Source organism: Bacillus rossius, chromosome 8 (genome assembly GCF_032445375.1).
Source record: "Bacillus rossius redtenbacheri isolate Brsri chromosome 8, Brsri_v3, whole genome shotgun sequence".
Classification (NCBI taxonomy): domain Eukaryota; kingdom Metazoa; phylum Arthropoda; class Insecta; order Phasmatodea; family Bacillidae; genus Bacillus; species Bacillus rossius.
This window is the reverse complement of record NC_086336.1, coordinates 22,089,201-22,114,656: the sequence shown is the minus strand read 5'-3', so window position 1 is coordinate 22,114,656 and position 25,456 is coordinate 22,089,201. Positions and strand designations below refer to the sequence as shown.

Below are 25,456 nucleotides of genomic sequence, written 5' to 3'. Positions count from 1 at the left end.
GTTAAGGAGTGCATCTTATTTTGTGAACTGAAATTTTCTATTTGTTTTGTAATTTTGTGTTATGTTTCAAAACTTCGAGGTTACTTCATTTTAAATGGTTTGATTGTTAACTATTTCACAAGCCATAAACATATATATTTGTTATATATTTCAAAACTATATTTTTATGTAATATTCAATCAGTAATGTTTTGAATGTTTTTAAACTGTTATACGAAACATGAAATTATTATATTCTAGCAATTCAGATTCGCTAGAAGATAAAAAATAATTGTGTCCACTTTATCATTATTTTCATTATTTTATAGTTAATTGTAAGTGTTATTATAATGATATTAGAATTTTTAAGAAATAATCATGATTTTTTCTTAAGCTTGAGATACAATTTAATATATTTCGGGAACAATATTGAAGAACAAGTAAATTATGTATATATACAACATCTTACAATTGTCATGAAATGAGGTTAATTTCCAACCTTAGTAGAAAAAATTACTTTTGCTAAAATTTCCTTAAGCTATAACTATGATTTTCTTTAAATCGAACGAAAAACATCCAGAAACAGTTCCAGTAGTTTTGTATCTTGTCAGGTTTTCAGGTTTAAAAATACGCTGGGCAGGCTGACTTTACAAAAAAAAATTGAGTATCTATACTTAAAGATCTACACATAAAAGCCACAGCTCACATGATTAAAATATTCTCTCTTTTTTTAATTTATCAAACTTGGTGTTAAAATCTTTCCTCTATAAAAGTTTTAAACATTTTTTTTTTACAATAAGTCAAGAAAACTGCTAGCATAGCCACATATTGCACCTTCAAGTCGAAAATTTTTCTGGACCCCCCGCTTTATTGGAGGGGATGGGTGAATATCAAATTGTGGGCAGCCCCCCCCCCCCCCCCCCCCAAACGGAAATCCTAGCTACGATACTGACCGTAGTTACACATTACCTTTTCACGTTACTTCCGTTTCATCCACAAAATCACTCATACCAATTCCGTAAACCGAAAGCTAAGATGTTACACTTCAATAATCCAACATGGCGGGCGAAGGCTAGTCTTCCTCCTTGGCGTGTTCCGACCGCGCTGCGGGTGGTCGGTGAGGGAACTACAAGTATCTGGCGGCGGCTGTCAGTAATCCTCAATTCTGTTTCCGCCGGGACGACACGACGTACGTCTTCCAGTAGAACGTGCCGAACAGGTAGAGGAAGTAGAGCGCGTTGAACCCGAGCAGCGCCACGATGCCTTTCGGGTAGTTGCACTCGAACAGCAGCAGCTGCGACGAGTGCAGGAATACGATCACGAACTGCACCTACGGGAAAAAGTGACGCGAACGGAACGCCGTCAGCCATAGACTCTCCGTGACACAGACCGTGTAAGTGAACTACACAGTTTGCGTTCCCAACATTGAAAGGAACATTTGCCAAAATAACTGCCAAAAATACGTCATGCCCCACGCAGTTGGCAAAATATTTATGTAGTAAAAGATCATAACACTATGGAAGTTAAATTTTCAATGCTGGAATTGTTTCATACTACAATTTGTACCTACATTTTCAAATAAACATTTAATAATTTTTATCAAGAGGAGTGCTGATTGAGTGGTTAAAACACTCGCCAAAGGTTTTGCAATACAAAATTTTCAATTTTTTTTCTTTTGTTAAAATAAATATTTTGTATCACTGTACAATGTAAGAATGTGAATAACTATATATAATTTAAAAAAGAGCACGAGCGCCGAACTGTCCAAGTATAACTTGTAAAGTGAACAATATGTGAAAAATAAAACTAAATTTAACTGTAACTGTCCAACCAAGGCGACCATGGTTAAAATCCCTGCGGGATCAAACCCATATTTCCGCAAATGTGGCGGACGTTTCTGTAGCCTCTGGGTTTTCTCTGAGTATTACCGTTTCCTTTCCTACCTCCTCCCTCCTCCCCCCCCCTCCAAAAGGTTGTGCTCCATACCATATGCCATCTCATGCATTCTTCAGGTTTTGTGGAGTGCGTCTGTAATTTTTAAACAAATGCCGTGTTTACATCATCTGATGTTTTGAAAATTATGTTGACAGATCGTAAGACAATAATCTGTCTTTATCATCACTATCATATGTGTTCAAATGTGAAAACGAAAAGATATTTCTGTTCCTGAACCACAGCCAATCTGCTGCAATTTCCCAGCTTCAAATCAATAAGGCATAGTAATTGACAATGTTTGTCATTAAATGAAAGATACATTAAATTCTATAATTTTTTTAATTTCCAAAAAAAAAAAAAAAAACATTTATTGGGAATTTTTTTCCCGTAAAATATTATCGGAATTGTAAAGCAAACATATGATTAACTCTTTTATATTTATAGGTAAAAGTCAGATGCATAGGAAATTAATCATATTATTTGGATAGTAAACATTCACAGTATTATTTTTAAATGTTACTAACAATTTATTATGTAATAAATTTTCTCAGAGAAATTATAACTACTTTAAAGTGTATCCAACTGTGTTGTATTTTAAAAAGGGAATAGATTAATGTCCGTAATATATTAAGTTATCCTTATGGATTAAGACCCATAAATATAAAATAAGGTTTTGAAAGACAATTATGAAAAAATATATATTAAAGTTTTTTTCAATTAATAATAATTAAGTTAGTTTAAATGTCTACAAGTAGAATGATTTTTGCATTTGGCGTGAGATTTATTTGCCAAACACCCAATCACAGAAACACATTTTACTTTTTTTATAAAAAAAAATTATGTGAAAACGTGAATATCTGTCTGTTTGTATCACAGCAGAAAACTAAAGTTAATTTTAATACCTGATACTAAAACGTACATTATAATTCTTACATTTTAAGCATCATACTTATATGTAACATTGTAATTACAGTTGTCCCTCGATAATCCGACAGGTAAGGAACCAGGGGCGTGTCGGATTACCGAAAATGTCACATTATCAAAGATGTTTTTTCTCAATGCTTTTGAACACAGTGAAGTTAGCAAAAAGGACCAAACAGTATAAGTACATGTAATTTATTAAAACTTGGCTACGAAATGACGGTTTTATATAAGTTTTTAACAGAAATACGGAAATAAAGTAAAGTAAAATGTACAGTACATATGTAAAAAAAAGTACATACTACATATTTACACAATAAAAAAGTCTGTGATTTTCTTCTGCTTCTTCTTACGCATACAGTCCGTCATTGCTTGTTCTTGAATCCCTTTTAACATCAAAATGTTTGAAAAATCTAACTCTCTCTCCTCGCACCAACGAAGCAAAGTTTTGGTTGCCGATAACGCTTCATCACAGCTGATAGTGAAGTTTTTCTCCGGCACTGCCTCCTCGATCACTTTGTCATCGACTGTCGTGACTTCCTGGATTATTTCTGCGTTTGTCACATCAGTAGCAAGGTTGTCTTCAATAATCCATGTCTTGAACTCTTCAATTGATGCTGGCGCAAGTTCCACTTCGTTACAAATTTCAAGTGCAGCATCTAAAATAGATTCAGATTCATTGAATGCAGAGTTGCATGTTGCAAGATGTGGGTTATAAGGCCAAATATTCTTCCAAGAATTTATCACGGTTGTGCTTTTTAGTTGCTGCCAAGTAAATCCGGCATTCAAAATCGCATCCTTAATTTTGAAGGATTTCAAAATTATTGCAATGTCATCACTAGGTTGACTGACAACATCCATTAAAAGGCCCTTTTTTTTAATGTTTCTTGAGAGTCTTTATGACGTTTTGGTCCATTGGCTGGATCAAAGCGGTCGTGTTTTTAGGTAAGTACATTACCTCAATGTACCCATTGGCAGTTTTAACTTTTAATTCATCCTTGTCAGTGTGTCCGGGTGCGTTGTCAAGCAGCAGAAGGGCTTTCACTGGTAACTTCTTAATTTTAAATCTTGCTTTACTTGTGGGACAAAGCTGTTAGTGTGAAAAACGTCTTTGGTGACCCATGCACGGCTTTGAGCCATGTAGGTTACTGGTAGAGATTCGACCTTTACATTTTTCAACGCATGTGGGTTTTTTGATTTACCAACAACAAAAACGTTTTAACTTATGAGTTCCTGACGCATTCGCACATACAATCAGGGTGATTCGTCCTCTTTGTAAGTGTCTCCCAGAAACTTTTTTTTTCCTCTTTAGTAACAAATGTTTTTGTTGGTAGCTGACGCCAATTTAAGCCGGTTTCATCGGCGTTATAAATTGTTCAGGAACTAGGCCAAGTTCATTGATTTTTGAGTCAAATTTTCCGATGAATTCCTGGATTTCAGACTCGTTAGCAGACACTTTTTCGCCACTCATCTGCATAAATCTTATACCATGACGTTTCTTGAAGTTTTCAAACCACCCGTAACTAGCGCGAAAGTCAGTTTTCTTAGTTATTTATTGGTAAAAAAAAACTGGGCTTTTTGTTTCAAAATGTCTCCTGAAATAGGTGCATTCCGGTTCCGTTGCTGTTTGAACCAAATAAAAAGAGCGTCTTCGACCTCGGGTAGCTCGCTAGTCCTAAGAGTTTTTCTGTTCATGGGTTCATCTTCAACAGACTTCATGAATTTTTCATTTTTTTCCTTATTTTTCACAATATCGTAGACAGTAGGTCATCCAATGTCATACACTTTAGATATTGCACTCGGAGTTTCTCCACGGTCTATTCATATAATAATTTCCCATTTTTCAGATAAATTTAATGTTTTATGTTTACGTTTCACACTTGTGCTTGCCATTTATAAACTGTCACTACACGCACAAAGCAAACAGTAAATACAGTCAGCAGTAGTAATACTAAACGTCCGATCTACACTACAACTGCGCACTAACTGATCTGTCCCCGCGAAATAAGTGTTCGGTGAGCTGGGGGGTTGGGGGGGAGGGTGGGGGGGGGGGGAGATATTCATGTCGCTGCAGGCTTGTATTGTTTCCACAACAAACAGCTGGTAAGACTGCTGGCGGCGCGTCGGACTACCGAGTACGTCGGATTAAAAAGTGTCGGATTATCGAGGGGCAACTGTACTGCACTGAGCCCAGTTCATAACATTATTCATGTTTACTAAAGATTAGTGTTATTTAAACCAAGCAATCAAAAAGTAAACTTTATTTGACTGCCCTGTATTTGACAGATACAACAAATTACATCTTAAAAGTTTTATTAATATTGTTTTTTAATTCAGAAATAATTTTTATACGAAAGTGAGGTTTAAAATCCATTTATTTCAAATACTATAGAACATATAAAAAAGTTATAAATCGTCTGCATGATTTTTAATCAAGCAAATTTCTTCTACCAACGTAAAATGATTTCTACGAAATAATTGGGCTTGATAAAAAAAGGTCAATTGAACCATGTTAGAGCAAATTTTGAGGATGTTGTAGAACTTCGTTTGATTACAAATTTTCCAGTGTTAATATTAAATACTGTTTCTAGTATTTGCAACGAAGAAAAGTGTTGGGTTTTAAATTCAAAGGTATTGAAAATCACTTAAGTTCATAAGTCTTAAAATTATTTGAAACCATTATTCCACGATGTAGTCGCAGCCAAAGTTAATTGGTAAAATTCTGGCACATTCTTTTTTCATATGAACAAAACTCACACAAGAAAATATTTTAAATTTCGAACAAATTTTCGTAATATATAGGTACGTTTATCCTTCTTCCAGCCAGTACATTAATAACTGTTTTTTTCAGCTGTTTGCGAGGCGGTGCTAGACTTTACGTGGCCCTAATATTTGGGAGAGTGGATTTACCAAAGGCTCCATTACACTTTTTGGTGGTTGTAAAATCCCACAGAGAAAAAGAGGATCCCGAAAATTGTTGAAAATTAAATTATTATATCGACGTTTACAGGCTAACCATTAACTTAAAATTGTAACTATGGTATATAACTATGGTTTTAGGTACATAAAAACACGTGCGTATTCGAAAGCAACGTTGTGTCAAAATTTCAAAGCTATCGGTGAAGAACTTTCTGAGATTTAAGATTTTGAACAAACGAACATTAATATTTTGACATTAACAATAAATATGCATTTAGCGGTATTAAAATGTGAATAATTGATGTTTACGTAACATAATGAATAGGATTCTACAATTTAATGACCAACGTTTTACTTTGCAGGCGCATAGGTGTAGTTAATAGCTGGCACGGAGCCCTGCAAGGCGCAAGTCTGGAGCCGCCCCTGATGTATGCGTATCGGACCATTACCATCTGCAGCGTCGTCACGTATTTCTTCCACCAGAGGTACTTCTGCAGCTGCGGCCCCAGGCCCGCCAGCAGGTAGTACGTGTACATGATGATGTGCACGAAGGAGTTGATGAGTCCCAGCAGCGTACCGTGGCCACCTGGAAGGAGAATGTGTCGAACAGCCATGAGCACGGAATACAAGTTCCCAGTCTCTTCAGTGCTTATTAAAAAAGAAGAATGCCATTTTGATGTCTCACGCTTGGATTTCAGCACAGAGCACGTGGTGCCCACTGTTGCCAGACTGACACTATCCGGCATGTTTACTTTAAAAGTCTTAATTTGTACAATATCGATAATTATCATAAGTGTTAGTACATTTTAAAACTTAGTACCTTTTTGTTATTTTTTAAAACCATAAAATAGGGTCTTTAAAACAGTTCTATACATTCCGAAAGAAAAATATGACAATTATAAGAATAATTAATATTTCACAGGAGAAACTTTTTGTAGAAGTCAGTCTCTATTATTAAGAAGGATTTTTATTAATTCAAAAAGAGCCTAATTTCGACCATTAAAATATAAAAAAGGGTTGAAACCAAAACGGCCTATTTAAGTGAAGTTTCCGTAGAAGAAAGATTAACGTTCCTGATGAAAAAAAAAACAATAAATAGTTTTTTTTCAAAATTTTCTTTTGAAAATTAAAACATTAAATTTTTTTATCGTAACTTTATAAAGTGTTGTCGCAATTGTTTTGCTCTCTTTGGGTACATATGGCAACAGAGCCCACTGGAAAAAGGACCGCGCTAACAGCAGACATTTTACACTGGAAACGGTAGGTAAATGCCCATTAAAATGCAACTGCTTCTTATGACTGGACACACTAATCACCAGAAAATTAATTACAAGAATAGGTAAAAATTTATTCTGTCCTGAGCACGGCTAGAAGATGTTGTTTGCGTTTGTAATGAAGTTACTTTCAAAACAATGAGCTAAATATTTAATTTTAAAATAACTATGTTTGCTTGTCGTGTGGACAGAATTATTCACACAGTTTATTTGAATAGAAAAGAATGATGATTTTTCAATACACAGAAAATTTAATATTCACAACGACTCAAGTTACTTAATGTGCTTTATTTATTTAACACAAATTAACCATAATTAGTTATGGAGAAGGATTGATAATAGATTGATTTTCAAAACTAAAACAGCCTTCTATATAATTTCTCTAAGCCAAACATGTGAAGCCTTGAAGGTAAGCTGTTGTTTTTTTTAAAGTTATGTAAGGTATTGTTACTACGCTATATATATGTATATATTTATTTATTTTTAATTATGAAAGGAAATATTTCAATAAGACGTTTACACATACAATTTATAAATGAATAAATGCTATTTAGTGATATCTCTGTATTGTAATGATTTACGAAAATACTATTTTAGTAAAAAACATTCATAATTTTGAAGCAGATAAACAATCCTATGGTTACTGTCTGAAACTTATATGATTTACAAGTCATTATTATTAACTGTTTGAGTAAAATTATTTATTTAAGACATATGAAGAATTGTCAACATCATATTTGGCTTAGAAACATTGTTAAATAACATGGGGAAAATATATATTTAAAACCCAGATACTTAAATTTTTTTTTGTATTTGTATCGAAAGTAAATTAATATATTTATATGTACATATTTGTTAGTTTGCAATTTAAGTATTTTTTTTAATTAAGTGAGTTTTAGTTTATAACATCAAAATATAAATCTCTATAAATTTTTATTTATTAATTATTAAACCAGTGTATAGATAAGGATCCATATCCGACCAAATACTCTATTTGAATATATTTGTAACCTCTCCAATCTGTTGAAATCAGTGTTGAAACTTAAATCAGTAGATTCATTCATTTTCAGTTTTTAAATCTCACTGATTAAACATTGTTTTTCACCACTTTTCCAATACGTTTTGCTCTTTAGGCATGGATTTGTAGTGAAACTGGCTGATCACACAGTCATTTATAACTCATAAGCAGAATTTCAGTCATTGTAGTACCACTATTTCAAATGAATGATTCAAGTTTAGAGTATAGAATTTATTTGAATATAACATTTCTTATATGAAAAATTGATAACTACTTAAAATAATGTAACTTTGGCTGAAATAAGTAGCCTAATAACCATACAACTTAATTAGAGCAATCTTACAGTTTTGTGCAATTAATAAATTTATTATATTACTATCTTACTCTTGCGTGCATCGTTTGAAGTTATTCTCCATTATCTAAAAAGTAATTCAAATTTAGAGATTATATTTTTAACCGAATTCAAAAAAAAGAGGAGGTTATCAATTCGACTGTATGTTTTTTTTTATGTTTTTTACCTCAGTACGTTTGACTGGGTAAACCGATTTTGATGATTCTTTTTTCATTTGAAAGCTGGTGCTTCCCGTGTGGTCCCATTTAAATTTGGTCCAGTTTTGACAATGGCATCCATGAGAAAACCATATAAGTCTTAAATTTTCATTAAATGTGTGCGCGACAAAAGGACGAATAACTCAATATCATGCCAACCGATTTCGATAATTTTTTTTTATTGGAAAAGACGTACTTCAAGGATATTTTAATGAGAGTTTGGTTAGGTTCTGATCATGGGATCCATGACAAAGTAGATCAAGCTGATACGTTTTGCTCGTTGCCCCTCCGTCTCATTAGATAGACGATCGTTGATCAAGCCGATACGATGACTACGTTTTTCTATATTTTCCCTGTTCAAAACTTTTTCTGTGTAAAGCCGCATTTTCGAAAGTCTATTTTTGCGTTCTTCACATGTCTCTTTTGAGATTGTCCTCGATGTAGATTTCCTTTGTTTAGATAGGCGTTTCTCCATGACTTCGTTTGTTTCCTTTAAACGGCGCTTTCTCATTTGACCAGCACGTTTAGTAGGTCTACCCATATTCAGACAAATTAGTTCGTGTACTTCAGAGTCCCTAAAAATGAAAAAAATAAACAAACATGTTAACAAAAAAAACCGACTTCAAAATAAACAATTCCAACCCAAAATAATATGCACTAAAAAGTAAAAAAATAAGTGTGTATTCTTCTACAACTTAATAATCAAATTACTTTTTCTACTCATCAATATGTATGTACGATTTATGTGTTTACCACGCAAGAAGGCAGGTAGGTACCAACCCACTTCAAATATAACTCAACACATACTTATGAATAACAAACAATGATCAAAATGTTTTATAGAGTTATCCTAAGTAAAATGAAATGAAAAATATTAGACTTCTTAAAAGTCAATCAAATTATTACCATAATATAATGTTACAATTATTGTTATTTTTGGAGTCGGTGTCAGCCAAGGAAACACTACAATATACCTAACAATAACAATAAGATAATATTTTAAGAAATATTTTTTGATGTGATAACGTCTTATAAATCGATGAACGCCGGCTGCACGCACGAAAATGTGCCACGTTCCGAAATGTCCGAGCGTGCAAGGGAGAGGGCTAAACAAACTATATACAGAGAGGGCTTGTGACGCATCTATCTCTCGTTCATTATTAAGTTGTAGAAGAATACGCAAATTTTCATCAAAAATGTTTTTAGATGTTAACACGTTATCACGTAAAATTATCGTCCGTAAACCGACCTTACCTACAACCAATTTTTTGTACAAATTTGACTATTATACATACTGTGAGTACTGTGACAATATAAATACCTAATTAAACCCATTTACAAATTAACTATTATACGACAATATAATTTTAAATTATCTACGACTTTGAAACGTCATAAATACCAATACCTAATTAAACCAAACAAACGAACTGCAATTAGACATTATGCTGAGACATAATGTATCAAACAGCGACCTGAAAATATAGCCAATATTAAACATAATGATATACCGTAAGAAGAACGGTGTTGATATTGAACGAGAAACGAATCTGAAACGGTTCATAACCAAGCTCAAACTGTTTTCATAAGAATATATGTTATGGATTCGTACATTTATGCAGAGTTTCCGTACTATTTAAATCCATAACATCCTTTAAGCGTAGCGTCAGCTGTGGTGTGTAGTCAATTATAATAATCGTTTGCACACATATGTAATTGTGATAACAAAAACATAAATGAATTACCTTAGATATTGTATGCATTCATGGATATACCAATATCTTCAATGGTGACCTATACGTTTTCAAAATACGTAAATAGTTTTACAACGTTATTGTAGTCACCATCGAACACTTAACCATAGACACTTAACCTTAAACCACTGTTTGTACAGAGGCGAAACCAAAACAATGCGCAATCCAACATTTTTTCCCAAAGATATAAGAAATACTAGACTTGCTTTACGAAGCTAAGCATAACCATTCTCATTTCTTGATAGCAGTTGCGATGTAGAAAAGTGTTTTGCCACTGTGAAACATATAAAATCACGTAGTTTTACCATGGAGGTAAGAGTCTAGACTATTACCTCCATGAGTTTTACACAAATACTCACGAGTATCTAAACATTTATGATTTTGCTTTGGGGGAAAAAAATAGTTGATTAGTTTTGTGTGCTTTGTCGACTGACGTTACGTCATCAATGTTTGTGCAAAGAATCTGTTCCTACTTTTCGCTGCCGTTGTATATTAAAACAAATAAACTAGCATACTTGGCTGACACCGACTCCAAAAATAACAATAATTGTAACTACATTATATTATCGTAATCATTTGATTGACTTTTAAGTAGTCTAATATTTTTCATTTCATTTTACTTAGGAGAACTCTATAAAACATTTTGATCTTTGTTTGTTATTCATAGGTATGTGTTGAGTTATATTTGAAGTGGGTTGGTACCTACCTACCTTCTTGCGTGGTAAACACATAGATCGTACATACATATTGATGAGTAGAAAAAGTAATTTGATTATTAAGTTGTAGAAGAATACACAATTATTTTTTTACTTTTTAGTGAATAATATTATGGGTTGGAATTGTTTATTTTGAAGTCGGTTTTTTTTTGTTAAAATGTTTGTTTATATTAATGTAAATCACACGTTGTGCTCTTTGGGATAGGTCATTACCTTGTACAATTCACTTGGCATGACTCCGAATTATTAGAGCAGATATCACAGTGATTTAGTACTTCCCTTCATCTTGTCCCTAAGTACTTAACCACGTGTTGTTAAAGACTTACTTTATCTTTCTCAGTCTTATATCTGTATCACGCTTTGCTATAAAAACTTAAGTGGACCTACTTGAAATAATTTAACACGCCTGTGTCACTTGTGGTGTTTTGAATCCACATATTGCTTATGTTTGTTTTACACAAATTTGATTATGCATAACTATTTTTTTTAGTTCCACGACCAGGTTGTAAATATTAAAAAGCTTTCCTTCTAAATAATTTAAGTTTAAAGTGGAAATGAGAAAAAATATATTGTAAATTTTTTTCTAGCTTATTTCTATAATTTATTTTAAATTCATAATTTTAAACAGCCTAAATCATAGTTGGCCATATTTCAAACATTGGTGGAGAATAATTTTTTTAATGTAGATTTTAGCAATTTTTTATTATTTAAGTTTTTTAATGTCAACGAGTTACCTTATATAATGCAACTTTAATTTTTGGTAGTTGATTAAATGCCCGGGCGTGATGTCTGTGCATTCACATCTCTCATCAATAGCAATTAAAAAATAATTTAAAAAATTGAAAACTTCAAGATTGTATTATCCTGTTTGAATTATGTTAATTTATCAGTAAATTATTCTAAGATAGTAATATATGCCACCGCTAAATCCTTGGCAGCAAAAATTGGTCAGATTTTCACAGGCGGGTGTATTGGACGTAACTGCGTGGTTAAGATTAATTTCTTATATATTTATTCTAGGAAGACACATTTTGTGGGTGTTAAGACTGGAGAATATTTACTTGTACAAGCTCTAAACGAATTTTTTTTGTGTTAAAGTGTAGTAATTATAAACATGCGATAATTGTGGCGCAACTATTTTATGCCTCAACATTCCCGTTGTTTGCATAATTAGTGTATTGATTTCAAAGCTGAAATGCAAGTGTCTATACAGTTCAGTGATGCAACTAGCTACGAAGATGAGTAAAGTTTCCAAGCCTGCTGCAAACCGGTACTAACAGTCTGGTCGAGTCATTCATAATGTTCATGGCCACGCAATGATCACTATACTCATTCTTTTAGCAATGTGCCCTGTCATGCATATAGCTGAGTCATCATGACTTGGACTTTGGCACGCTGTACGCTTGAACCTGTTAAAGTAGCCTATATCTTTCTCTAAACGAATTTCTTTTGCACTATTGCAACGAGGGTGAAACCGAAGCAGACTATCTAAACAAGTAGGAGAGGCCGACTCTAGTGATAGGCTATGAAGGAGCATTTAATTCAATTTTTACAGGTATGTGAAAGTGGCAAAAACAACATGTGGTAGTTGATTAAATGACCGAGCGTAATGTCTGTGTATTCACAGCCCTCATCCGTAGGAACTAAGAGTATAATCTAAAAATTTATACTTAAAAATTTATTATACTGTTTCAATTATATTTAGTTTGCAATAAGGTATTTATCTGCGATTAGTAGGCTAAAGATATGCCATCGCCAAAGCCTTGGCACCCAAAATTAACCAGAGAGATAACATAACAACAGATGGATAAAACTCATTTATTGAAAAATACTAAAAAATTAGCTTTTTTATTTAAAAATTGTAAAATATATCAATTATTATAACGTCATTAACGGTAAATTATTATCTACTACACATCAGGACGTGATTGAAAATAATGCTATTTATATACCTTGTATCGGCAACACAAGTTTAGTAGATACTTAACTGGTAGTCTGTCAGTGGAATGAACTGTAATTAATTTTCCTAACATGCCATATATTTAAAGAAAGAGTAATTCTTGTATTCTGGAATTCTTTTTTTAAATACCACAAACGATTTTATTTTTTAAAAAAAACCTACATATCTGCAAATTTCGAAATTCAAAAATCGATCTAATTAGTTCCTTACAAATGAGAACACGGCAATCCATTTTTCTTTCGAAAATACATAATTTTTAAATATTTTATATTGAACACAAAGTTTTTGTGTAAACATTTTTGTTTTATAATTTGTATTATTCCGGATCAGAAATGTTTAAAAATAACAGGTATAGTTCACAGGTAGGAATCAATAACAATAACATACTCAGGTTGCTACTTGGTATTCACAGTTTTGCCCATCTCTACAACGTGCTCGGAACTATTGAACCCCCAGCAATTATTAAGTTTAAATTTCCTTATCAAGTGTTCGTTTCACATTTTCCTGAAAGAGAAGGCTTGCGTAGTTCAATGTTGCCTCCGATCCAATTTAAATGTTAATAAACTATGACATTAACATCATTTATTTAAAATTATAAAAGTATAATAAATTTATTTTCATACAAGGCAGCTGGAATATGTGCCAATATTTCATGACCAAAAATAAACCAATTTTTATAAATATATAAAATGCATGCCCAACGAATATCAGAAAGTAATGTTTTGAAGCCAGCTGAGAGGAAAATATTGGTGTGCAAGCTAACAGAAATTAAATGACATGTGCCCGTATTATCTTCCGTTAGTATCATATGAGTTTACATGATACTGTATTGTTAATGGTGTAGGAGAATATTGTGTTCGCCGTGGCTATTCTCATAAAAATAATCTTCTTCCCTTAAAGTTATTTCTGAGTTTCCATAGCTATGCTTAACTTATTGTACATAGATAATTGATTTTCCTCAACACACATTAAAAGTAACTTCTTACAAAAATCTTATGCCAAAAGTTAAATTTAAAGAAACATATCTTATGAATTTTACTGGAAAAATGTAAATTATTCACTAACTCAATATAATTTTGTGACATGTAAACCATGATTTTACATTGTTATAACTAGACTTAATAAATAAGTTAAGCGGTGGATGTGGAACTTTCTTAAACTAAATATTACCAAGATGCTTAGTAATACATCTTAAATACTTCATTTATTTTTGCCAATAATCAGTCGTTCAGCTTGAACTGCACATGCCTTCGCATGCCTTCAACAGGAATAAGAATATCGTGTTTATATTTCAAACGTTTTTCGGGATAAACTGCAACTGAAGTTTGTTGGTCGAATTCAGACACAGTATGTATCGAAAACTTCAATTTCGCAAATGTTACTGAAAGCTGCAACTTATAATAAGTTATCATGTTCCAAAGTTAAAATAAATGGTATGTGTTGGCAACGGAATTGCGCAAGGTAATCTACGTCCTTGACCTAAGCTTCCAGAAATAATGGTCTCCCTTGTTCAAGGCACGCAGCCTACGCAAGGTAGTCAGTCACGCAAGTTGGTTGGCTAGCCGTGATACCATCGCAGACTAACTCCGTTGTGCTCACAAGCGTTTGGCGTACGGTTGATGGCGTTACGATTCGTGCCAACGTCTTGCACTATACAAACCATCAATGTAAATTAAATAAATCTCATACTATGAACTTGCAAGGCTTAATGAAAGCAAGAACAGGAGTACAAGACATATCATTCTTGCTTTATCGTGGATAAAGCCAGAATGAGTTGGTGTTAGTCATTTACGGACAATGGGAAAAGAGAGGTGACCTAGGAATGTGACGGAGTTGAAGTACAAGGGAAGAAGGCCCCAAGGAAGACCAAGGAGGAGGTGTAAAGAGCAGATAGTTGAAGAGGTGCAGAGAGTAGGAGAAAGAAACTGTGTGATGGAGGAGTATTAGTGGATCGACATAAAAATGTGGAGGAATGTTACTTTGGTGACTCGGCCACAAGCTAGAAGCATTTGATGATGAATATGCATATTATGAATAAAAAAATTTATATTCGACTTATTTCTTGTATTATCTAGTTAATAATAGAATGAAGCAAGGCGGCATAGTAGTATGACACCTTATTCACTTTCCAAAGGACCCGTGTTCGATTTATAGGCTGCGATCTGTAGTTTCGGTTTCCCACTGCTTCCTGAAATCATTTCCGGCAAATGCTGAGATAATTCCTCACTCTTAGGCCATGGCCGATTCATTCCCTGACTTTCACTGTCACTCTCTCTGATTACCTCATTTTCGGCAAGACGTTAATTATATATAAAATAATAATAATTTTGCATGAAACCTAAGCTTTATTTTATAGCAATAGTATCTTACTCCACCATTAGAAAGTGTTTATAATGGGTATTTTATAGCACTGATGTCTTGATTCTTATAGAAAATTTATATTAATAAAAATAGAAAATACATTGCTGTATTTGCCGTCACACAAGTTACGACTGAAACTTCACAGACAGAGGTATAAGAATGTATAATGTTCACTTCTTGCAAGTATTCGAATAAGCAAATATAAGAGCGCGCCGTTATGGAATTAAGTAAGAATGTAAGTGCACAAGCATGCAATGTGGAAGTTTGAAAAGTATGTAAGTGTACAAGTATACAAGTATGCAAGTGTGCAATTGTGCAAATGTACAATTAGGCAAGTGTGTGAGTTTGCAAGTGTGTAGGTATACAGGTGTGCAATTATGCAGGTATACAATTGTGCAAACTACAATATGCTAGTGTGCAAGTTTTCAATTGTGAAAATTAATGGGTGCGCAAGTATGCAAGTATGCTATAGTTTAAACAATCTATCGAGATCCTCATTCCTCGACCCATTCCCCCTATTCACCATCGAAGCCCCTCTCCTGATCGTTGCACTTATCGTTTCCATCTGAGCACAAAACCTTCATTAAGCTCTCTGAAAAAATTTTCGTCTCTACTCATCCACTCACTGTTCATAGGTTTTGCTTAAAAAAAATATTTTGCAGCAAATTTACTTTGCAATAGTGCACATTTTAAATAATATTTTATTTTTCATAAAAAAAAACTTTTGCTGTTTCAGAGAAATAATTTTTATAGTGTTTTATACATTATTGATGAGTCATGTTTCTGTTGGAAGTGGCCATGGATGACCACACTTTTGAAGCCTTCCGAGAACTTCATTACGATAAAAAGTGGTCATAATGAGATATTCTTAATGACGTTGGCCGTCATTTATCGTCGCTTTTTTAAAACAAAACCAAGAATCAGCAATCAATCAGAATCAATGCAGAGTCGAATAAAAATAATTTTTCAATACTTAATTGCTGTTATAACAAACAAGCACTAGGTATTTGGGCTACAGATGTTTTTAACACTTTTGTATTGTCCAGTCGATTAAATTATTTAGAGAAAACTTTGTTTGTATCTATGTATAATGTTTACTAAATAGAATTTTGTCCTTCTCGTGGGTTACCTCTGGATTAGCATCTGATAAACCTTCCGTTACTTTTTGTGTTTGTGAGACTACGTTAGGTGTATCTCTTTTGGTAAGATTAATTCGTGGTTACGCTGTTTTAATAGTATTTTCCCCCGTGAACTTGTGGCAATCGGTAATTTCCAGGGGCTGGACATGCTTGCTTTTATACATAAACACTGCGTGAAGAAGCTTTTTTTTCAAGTGATGGTCGCACCGTGTTTGCGGGACAACCAACACATTAGGTCAAGTGTAGCTGTTGAAGTTTAAGTGGGACTGTATAAACTGTTTAAGTGGACTGTGGAAGTGATTGTGTTTAACGATTAAAATTTCTAATTCATACGTATCAGGCCAGGTGAAAGCACCGTTTTCGTAATTATATGGGTGTTGCAATATGTTGAGGTGGAAAGTGACTTCAACTATGTACGTCACAGAATGCCATCTCCCGACAATTCTGTGATTATTTCAATGTGATTCTCGTAGAATGTGATTACTGAATGTCTTGTTGGCAGTTTCGTCTATTTTCACTGCCTTAAACATTAATGTTTGTTTCTAACTATAAAAAAAAGCCGCCTATCTACCTGGGAGGAACTTCACTCCGATCCATCCGCAGACAGGCATCAGCGTGTGGTGGTACAGGTGCAGGTACGATATCTGGCGGTTCTTCTTTCTCAGGACGAAGAACACCTGCAGACAAAGCAAAGACTCGGACATGCCCATAATCAATCCACATGTTCTTCAAACTTCTATTTAAGCGTTGTTTGTTTCTCCCGGTGGATGCGGATTGTGGACCCGAGGGATCAATCCCCGTCCCCCATATTGGATTTATGACATCAACGCCACCATCTTGGTTAACCTTGATATCGGAAAATAACTTCGAAGTATGAAACCACGATCATATTTGACTCCAAGATCAACTCAAAACATAAACTTTATTTTAAAAATGTAAAATGTATTCATAAAAAATCTACAAAATAATGCTCAATCTTGTAATTATTATAAAAGTATTTAGAGGCCGAAACTAGTTAATGGAAGGTTTTCTACTTAATTTAAAGAAGCACCATCCCTATAATGGTACTAAGAAACGCATTTCATCGGTGGAGCCAACCTCGAAGACATAGTAGGTCGAAGCGCCAAATTTTATGCGAGAAGTTCAGGGTTAGAATCTCTGTCAATCTGTAATTTCAGGTTCGACTGAATCAAATTATTTATATTTTATGTTTTATCGAAATATATTTTAGGAAATTAAATAAAAGAAATGTATTGAAAATTTCTGAACCCAAAGATTGCGTTTTTTTCTTCCATTTTATACGTCCATTTTATTTTACTTTAACATGTTTTCTAGAAATATAGAAAAAAAGATTTTTTAATTTACACTAATGTACATTTGCTTTTTGCGAAAAAAATTATATGATGGTGTATTAACCAAGAAAAAAAATAAAGTTTATTAATTCTCAAGGCTAAATGTTATGACTTAAATTAATTGCGAGAGATTTGTCTTCTTACCGTGTCCAGAAGCTCAACCACTTTACACATCATGTAGCACCAGCACGCATTCGCCATCTGCAATCACACAGAACGAGAGCCGTTACGTCCAACAGAATTGGCAGCGTCATCGTACAGTCGTAGTCGTTGAATTCGGCGCGCCGCTATGAAAAGTGGCCAGTTTTATTATCAGTCATCGTGGCAATGACAGCTCCGATGGAGAAACTTCAATGCTCTTTGTGAAACCACGCGCCGGAACCATGAATTAGCATTTTAAATCAGCCCACATTGAAAAATAGAGAAAAAAAATTTGCTCAGTGTATTTTTATGTTTGATGTTACTTCTGATTGCTTGCCTTTTGAAAGAAAATTATATCAAATTTTTAATTTATAAATTTTTTTTCAAACACGAAAACTTAATGTAATATTAATTGAATCGTTAAGCCCATGTAATATAATCAAAGTATAAAAATGTTAATGTTAACTCTGAAAACCCGAATTATCATCGCCCATTAATAATAATACTGAACCAGTCAGCAGCAATTCTTGAAGAACAATTAAAGACATTATTACATTTCCAGGCAAATCCTCATAAAGAGATTGCTGGCATACTCAACATAAATAGTTAACTCTTGAAGACAACGACCTGGCTCTTGAATGTGCAATCTTAATTTCGCCTTTTGAAGACCGTCGGGGATTATTAAATTAAACTTTAGCAGCAATTTTCTGGGGCTGATGATGTATTGGTGACTTCAAACAAAATAATCTGCAGCTTACGGTTAATCGTGTCCTCTTGTCAGGTATATAAAAATTTAAGTATGTATGTATAAACTCTACCTCACAACGGAATATTCTTATAACTGCAGTTTTTTTTTCGTAATCAATTAATAAATGGCTGACTTAAGTATTACATGACCTGCTTCCAAGGAAAATAATGCTAAATGCATCACTAAAGAAAACGCACATAACATAAAGTTCCATTTTTATATGTATTCATTTGGTATTAATAAACATATATAAAAAAGAGTTATTCAGACATTTTAATAATTTTGTATCATAATTTCGTCTATGAACATACACATACAGTAGTATAATTATAATAGTTCCTCCGGCGCCAGGATGCAGGATGTGGAGCCGAGAGCCGGTGTGCGCCATATTGGATTGTGATGAGCGTAACGGGACACCGCGTAACGGGGCACGGCGCAACGGGACACAGCGTAACGGGACAAGTATATCACGGGCGCCATTTTGGATCCGCCATCTTGGATGACGTAATTTTGTTTTCTCGAACATTCCGGCATTGTGTTATCCGCCATTTTGATATATGGCGCCACCGTTGCAGTTTCCGTTACGGTCGCCATCTTTAACTTTTTTATTTATTATCCGATTTCAATAAAAAAAATTAAAATTTATAAAAAAATTAATTAAATAAAATTTTAATAAAAAATAATAAAAAAATGTACTTTTACGACAGGGATTTCGGAGTCCTCGGTTGAACCCGGTGAGGGCAAAAAAATAAAAATGGCGACCGATCCAACCCTCACAGTGGATGCTGGCATACTGACCCCCACCACTTTTTGCCATTCATATATATCGTCACCTAGTATGACATCATGTCCGCCATCTTGTCTTCGATGCTGGAAGCCATCATCATTGTATCGTCGGCGAGAGTGCACTGACGCCGTGTTAGTTTAATTCTTATCCGCTAGAGTGCAGTAATAATTTATTATTATTGCTGTTACACCCGCCATCTTGTCATTTGGCCGCCATCTTTGAATTGTGTAATTATTTAGCTAGAAAATCGGGAAAAGTTCCAAAATTCATTCAATAAATCGCTTATTAATTTACATATTGAATCGATCGATTCCTGTCCTCGGTTCAATACCCGATCGATGCAATAATGTTTAATTTTATGGAAAATAATAATTTCAATAAACCATGTTAAACATTCGTAAAGAGACTTTAAATCCTCTACTACCATCATCCTATCAGACATCAAGACCACCATAATGGAAATTCGTAATTTTAATGCTAAAGATTCGGGAAAAAGTTCAAAATTCATTACAAAAATTTTGTAATCTATATAATGATTGATTAGATCCACTAAGGTCCTTGGTTCGATCCCTGGCCGATACAAAACAACTTAAATATTTTAAAAAAGTATTACTTAAGTGACAGGTTTGAGAAAATATAAACACCGCAAGTTCTTTTAAAAAAACTTTTATTACATACATACTACACTACTACAAGTACAAAAAAAATCACAGTCAAAATACTAAAGCCTTTTGGATGCCTCGATTTCCGCATCAGCCACCCACGAATTAAAGCGAGGTGGAAAGCCCCACTACTTGACGTAGGACCGTCCTTTTCATCGTTTTATAATCTTCTCCACCAAGTACATATCGGGATACAACGTAGGCTGAATCTCTTCGGCATAGAAGCCGCCATGGATAGGTTTGTGGTCCAAATCTTCGAGGTAGTAGGTCCTAGGCTCTGATTCACAAACATGTGTCACATGGAAAAGTTCAGGACTCCAGTTCGCAGTGAAACCTTTCTCGAAGATACCTTTCTGCTTGGAGATATTTACAATGTCACCGGCGTTAGCTTTACGCTTTCGTGGATCTTTCTTCTTCGTGTTGGAAAACACTGTTTGAAGAAGGCGATTGTCCGTTACGTCCTTTGGCTTCATTTTCGTGGTAGAATGCACCGTGGAATTACTCGCTTATTAGTTTCGGCGAGATGTCAAGCCACTTGTAATTTCCGTTAGCCGTGAACTGCCACCACATCTTGGAACGCAAAGTTCTGTTAAACCTTTCGACAACGGAGGCTTTGACGTTACTAAATGTAGAGTAGTGTTTGATGCCATACTTCTTCATCAAAGCCTTGAAGGTTGCATTGTAGAATTCTTTCCCGAGGTCTGTTTGCACGTGCGACGGTACACGTCCATCACGCAAAATATTGTTCATGGCCTTGGCTACTTCAGTTGCAGTCTTTGATTTTACAGGTCTCGCCCAAGCGAACTTGCTATAAACATCGATAACTGTCAACATGTACTTGAAACCTTTATTCAATCGGGAATACGGCATCATCTCAACAAGGTCTGCCTGGAATAAATCATCGTTTCCACGAACTACGACTTTGCGACGAAGGTATTTCCGTCTAGCAGGAGCATGAAGTTCGCGAGCGATTCCGGTTCGACTCATTGTATGTAGCCGGCTTCCCTCAGTTCTTCAAGTATGGAGACTCTTTCGTTGATGTGCGAATAGTTTCCCACACTAAGCGAAGCATGTAGAATTCTAAGAATATCAACTAATTTATTGGGGTCGTCCCAATATACATAGTCAAATACCTGATCACTTTCTAGCTTTTTTAAACCTTCATCATGTATCGTTATTTCACTGTAGAGATTAGCGAGAATGTCGATTTTTTCATGATCTTCGTCTTTATCCTATACACCACCATCTGGATCGTTATCGCGAAAATGTGCATTGGTTAGCTCTAGCAGTTTTTTGTACTCTTGTCAGTCTTTGTGAGAATATCCTTTAGGCTCCCTGCGAAACAGCAATTCGTACAGACCCGGAGTCCCGCGCGTTTTTGAACTTCTCTACGCGCATCATATTTCCTGGTAGAAAGTCTATTTCTTTAGCACCGAGGAACCACTTATTATGTTTTCTGTACACTCCGTAGGTCGTGTCATTATTCCGGCTCGTAAACGATATCAGGTATGGTCGGACCATTGCATTAACTTGATGTCCCTTTTTCGGTATTTTTTTCTTGTGCAGGGACTCTGTACTTGTTAAGTCCTCTTCTTCTCAATCTGTTTCATACTTTCTCTTCTTTACAGTCGGCATTTCATCTTCAACTTCTGTCTTCACAATGATGGCTTGTTCTTCCTTGTTTTTAAGTTCGTCGAGGCGACTAGTGATTGGTTTAAATATCTCCTCATTTACCATCTCACGTGCAAGTCTGGTTCGTCTAGCAAGTAAATATTTTTCACGAACAGACTATATAGCTCGATGAAGGTCAACGGCCAGGTCCGACATGGTACTGGCTGAAAACTTATTGCAAGACCTCCTTTTATACTTCTTTATTCGTTCGCAGAAACTTCTTTCTTGTGTTTGGTTAAATTTGAATTTGTTGACAAGTGAGATATTGATGCTTTCAGACTACTTTGAAAAGTCCTCAGATCGTCACGTCTTTGTGCCTTCGATACTTCAATCATGTCGCGAATGCGAGAATCCGAGGCTTCCACACGCTGGTCGATGGCAACGAGATACTCTAGTAATTCCTTTTTTACACTGTCTACGTTTTGAGCCAGTAGTATAATGTATTTGCGGATATCGCCGTCATGAGACTTGAGAGCAGTATGTAAGTCTCGACTGCTACGACCGAATTTCGAAATGCTATGACTCATGTTTGACGATAAACTGATCGAAACCTCGTCTGTACCTACCCTTATATAGAGGCCAGTCTTCGAGTATAACTAGGATTCCGTGTTCTTCTTTCCAACACAAGGACCACATGTCTTTGAATTCCTGGAATGTCATGTCGGTGTTTACGTGATCGTCATAAGCGTGGCATGGATTAAGTTCATCCATGCGAAAAAGTACTATGACATTTGCGTTGTCTCGTAGGAGATGTTTTGGAATACGACTGTACATCTGACACAGGTAAACACAGCCTACCTTGGAGTGTCTGCCCATGGAAAAGTACTCTTGTAGTATGCCTTGTTTCTCGCACATTACATCATCGAAAATATACACGGAATTGGTTTTTGTTTCGTTTGGAGGTACCACATCCGCATTATCATTAAATGGAAAATACTCCAGACCATCCACCGAGCTTAGAACAGTAGCTAGACGCTCGTACTTTGGCTGTTGCAACGACTTGGAATACAAGTAAACGTTCTCGAACCGAAGAACGTTTGGCTCATTCAGTAAACTCAGCAGAACGCACGTTTTGCCGCAGTTGGACGGACCCGCCATTATGCAACGTACAGCAGAAGGCAACAGTAAGCCATGTCGTGTTTCACGCGCACTAAATACATCGTCTTGCGTAATGCGCACGCGCAAACACACGTCTTGCATGACGACCTGCATTGTACTGAAAATAATTGTATAAAATCAAACACATTTATATTTTCTGGTCAGTTGTGCGTTATGACTCGAAGAGGTAAGAACAAAAAACACATCGGTGCAGGGCTCGTGAATTCGCTGATAAACAATCTACCATTCGAGCTACACATTCCCGGCTACAGATTCTGCGGCTGCGGCACTAAACTAGCGAAAAAGTTAGCTCGTGGTGACGTGGGTATTAATTCTTTTGACGAAAAGTGCAAGCAGCACGATATCGCATATTCATTAAGCAAGGATCTTGAATCCAGACACCGGGCCGACGAGATATTGGCACAGGAAGCCGAAGATATAAGTAAATCGTCGAACGCGGGACTAGGAGAGAAAATCGCAACGTGGGGCGTTTCTAAAATCATTAAGGCAAAGATGAAATTAGGACTGGGGGCTCGTCGAGCCAGCTCCATCAAGTCAAAGACTAACTCACGCAAGACCAAATGCAAGACTGGTGCAGGCGTGAGTAGTTGTAAATGTATGTCCGAGATCTGGCACCGGCGCGTGGATTGTGATTGCCCGTCCGCCATATTGGATTGTGTCGTCACGACGGCCATTTTTGACTCAAAAATTCCTCAAAAATGATAAAAAAGAACTCAAAAATTCCCGTTTTGAAGAAAAATTCCCCGTTTTATTCCTTAAAAATCCCAGCAGCTGAAAATTCCTAAAACTGGCTTAAGCATCCATGTCTACAGCCTCCGATAAGCCATTACTATGAATAAGGATACCATGACCGCCATCTTGGATTATTACGTCACTGTTGCAATTATCGTTACGGTCGCCATCTTATATTTACTATCCGATTTTAATGAAAAAAAATTTAAAATTTATAAAAAAATTAAAATAATAAAAATTTAATAAAAATATTTCCAAAACAAACTTTTACGACACGGAGCTCGGAGTCCTCGGTTCGAACCTGGTGCGGGCAAAATAAATGGCGACTGATCCTTCCCCCCGAGGTGGCTGCTGACAGACTGACCCCCGCCACTTATGTCAAAGTATATATCGTCACCTAGTATGATGTCATGACCGCCATCTTGAAAAATCGTAATTCTTATGTTAGAAAATCGGGAAAAAATTTCAAAATTTATAAAAAAAATTAAATAATCGATTTAAATAATAACAAATCTTAAAAACCACTGTTGCACTTATTGTTATGGTCGTCATATTGGATTATATAAATGTTGCTTGTTTTATTACGCCCACCTACTGGTTTAAGTACGATGTCATCGTTACACTTTACGTTACGACCACCATATTGGATCCTATTAATGTTGCAAATCGTGTTATGGTCGCCATCTTGAAAATCCGTTAATTTATTGCTAGAAATTCGAGAAAAATTGCAAAATTTTAAAAAAAAAATTACTCATTATGGAAATTATTTATTCTAAACTTGGTTCGATCCCTGACCGATAAAAAACAACTTTAATTTAAAAAATACCACAATAATGACAGGTTCGTAAATAAAACACCTCAAGTGCTTTCACAAACATAATATTTATTACACAATTTCTATCCTACTACAGGATCACTTGCGAAAGCCATCAATATTTTAAATATTTAGCCCTGCATAGGCGTGAAATGACTAATTCATAGCTCCAATTGGCTTATACTAGACAGAGACCAACCATAAACTTTACAGACATAGTCCTCCTCTTCTTGACAGATTTTCTGGATACCGTTTTTAATACTAGTTTGCTTCACATCGTCAGAACTGTAAATTACTGCAGCCGATGTCTTGAATGCACACTTCTTCACTTTGTCATCGAACGGATATGGCTTTCCATATAAACAGTCCAACCACAAGTTATACTTCAAAGGTCCGTTTGTTGCTACGTCATCAGTAAGCTGATTGATTATGTTCTGTCTGATATCGTCAAGAAAATTACAAATGTCCTTCGTCTCACTAAACGTATTTAGATATTAGTAGTCTTTCAACGTTCCACGAAATGCAGGCTGCGCCAAGTAGAAGCCATTATCGTTCACTTGTAATGCTCCGAACACAGTCTTAGGTTTAGTTCCATGTTCAGACGTCATAACAATCGGTTGCTAGGCGTCCGTTTTTTTGGTTGTACGCTTTCGTGTCTCCAATCTAAAGCGAGGAGTCGAAATGTCGGCAGGTAGTTCAGCAGTAGGAACACAGACTCCACCTTTACATTTTTGCGCATGATGTCGCAAACTGTCAATTCGAGTAAACCATTTAAGGCACTCATCACAGCGAAATTTCATGCGAGAAGGATTATTCGTGCATTTGCTCCACTCATGGCTTCATGCATCATGGGAAAATGCGAACGACGTATCACAGTAGCTGCAAGGATACCGTGGTGATAAAGAC

The 25,456-nt window shown here is 35.2% G+C and overlaps 1 protein-coding gene across 9 annotated transcripts in view; it reads right to left on the bottom strand.

The window, feature by feature from the left end:
• Positions 1-360: 360 nt before the first annotated feature.
• LOC134535580 (very long chain fatty acid elongase AAEL008004-like) overlaps positions 361-25,456 on the bottom strand; it is a 349,726-nt gene continuing 324,630 nt past the window's right edge. For all 9 annotated transcript variants that reach the window (XM_063374783.1, XM_063374781.1, XM_063374780.1 and 6 more), the window contains 4 exons: positions 18,021-18,077; positions 17,096-17,201; positions 6,203-6,339; positions 361-1,308 (listed from right to left, as the gene is read on the bottom strand). In XM_063374783.1, coding sequence (XP_063230853.1) covers positions 1,138-1,308; positions 6,203-6,339; positions 17,096-17,201; positions 18,021-18,077 — 471 coding nt within the window. In that variant the 3' untranslated portion in view covers positions 361-1,137. The remainder of the gene's footprint in view (positions 1,309-6,202; positions 6,340-17,095; positions 17,202-18,020; positions 18,078-25,456) is intronic.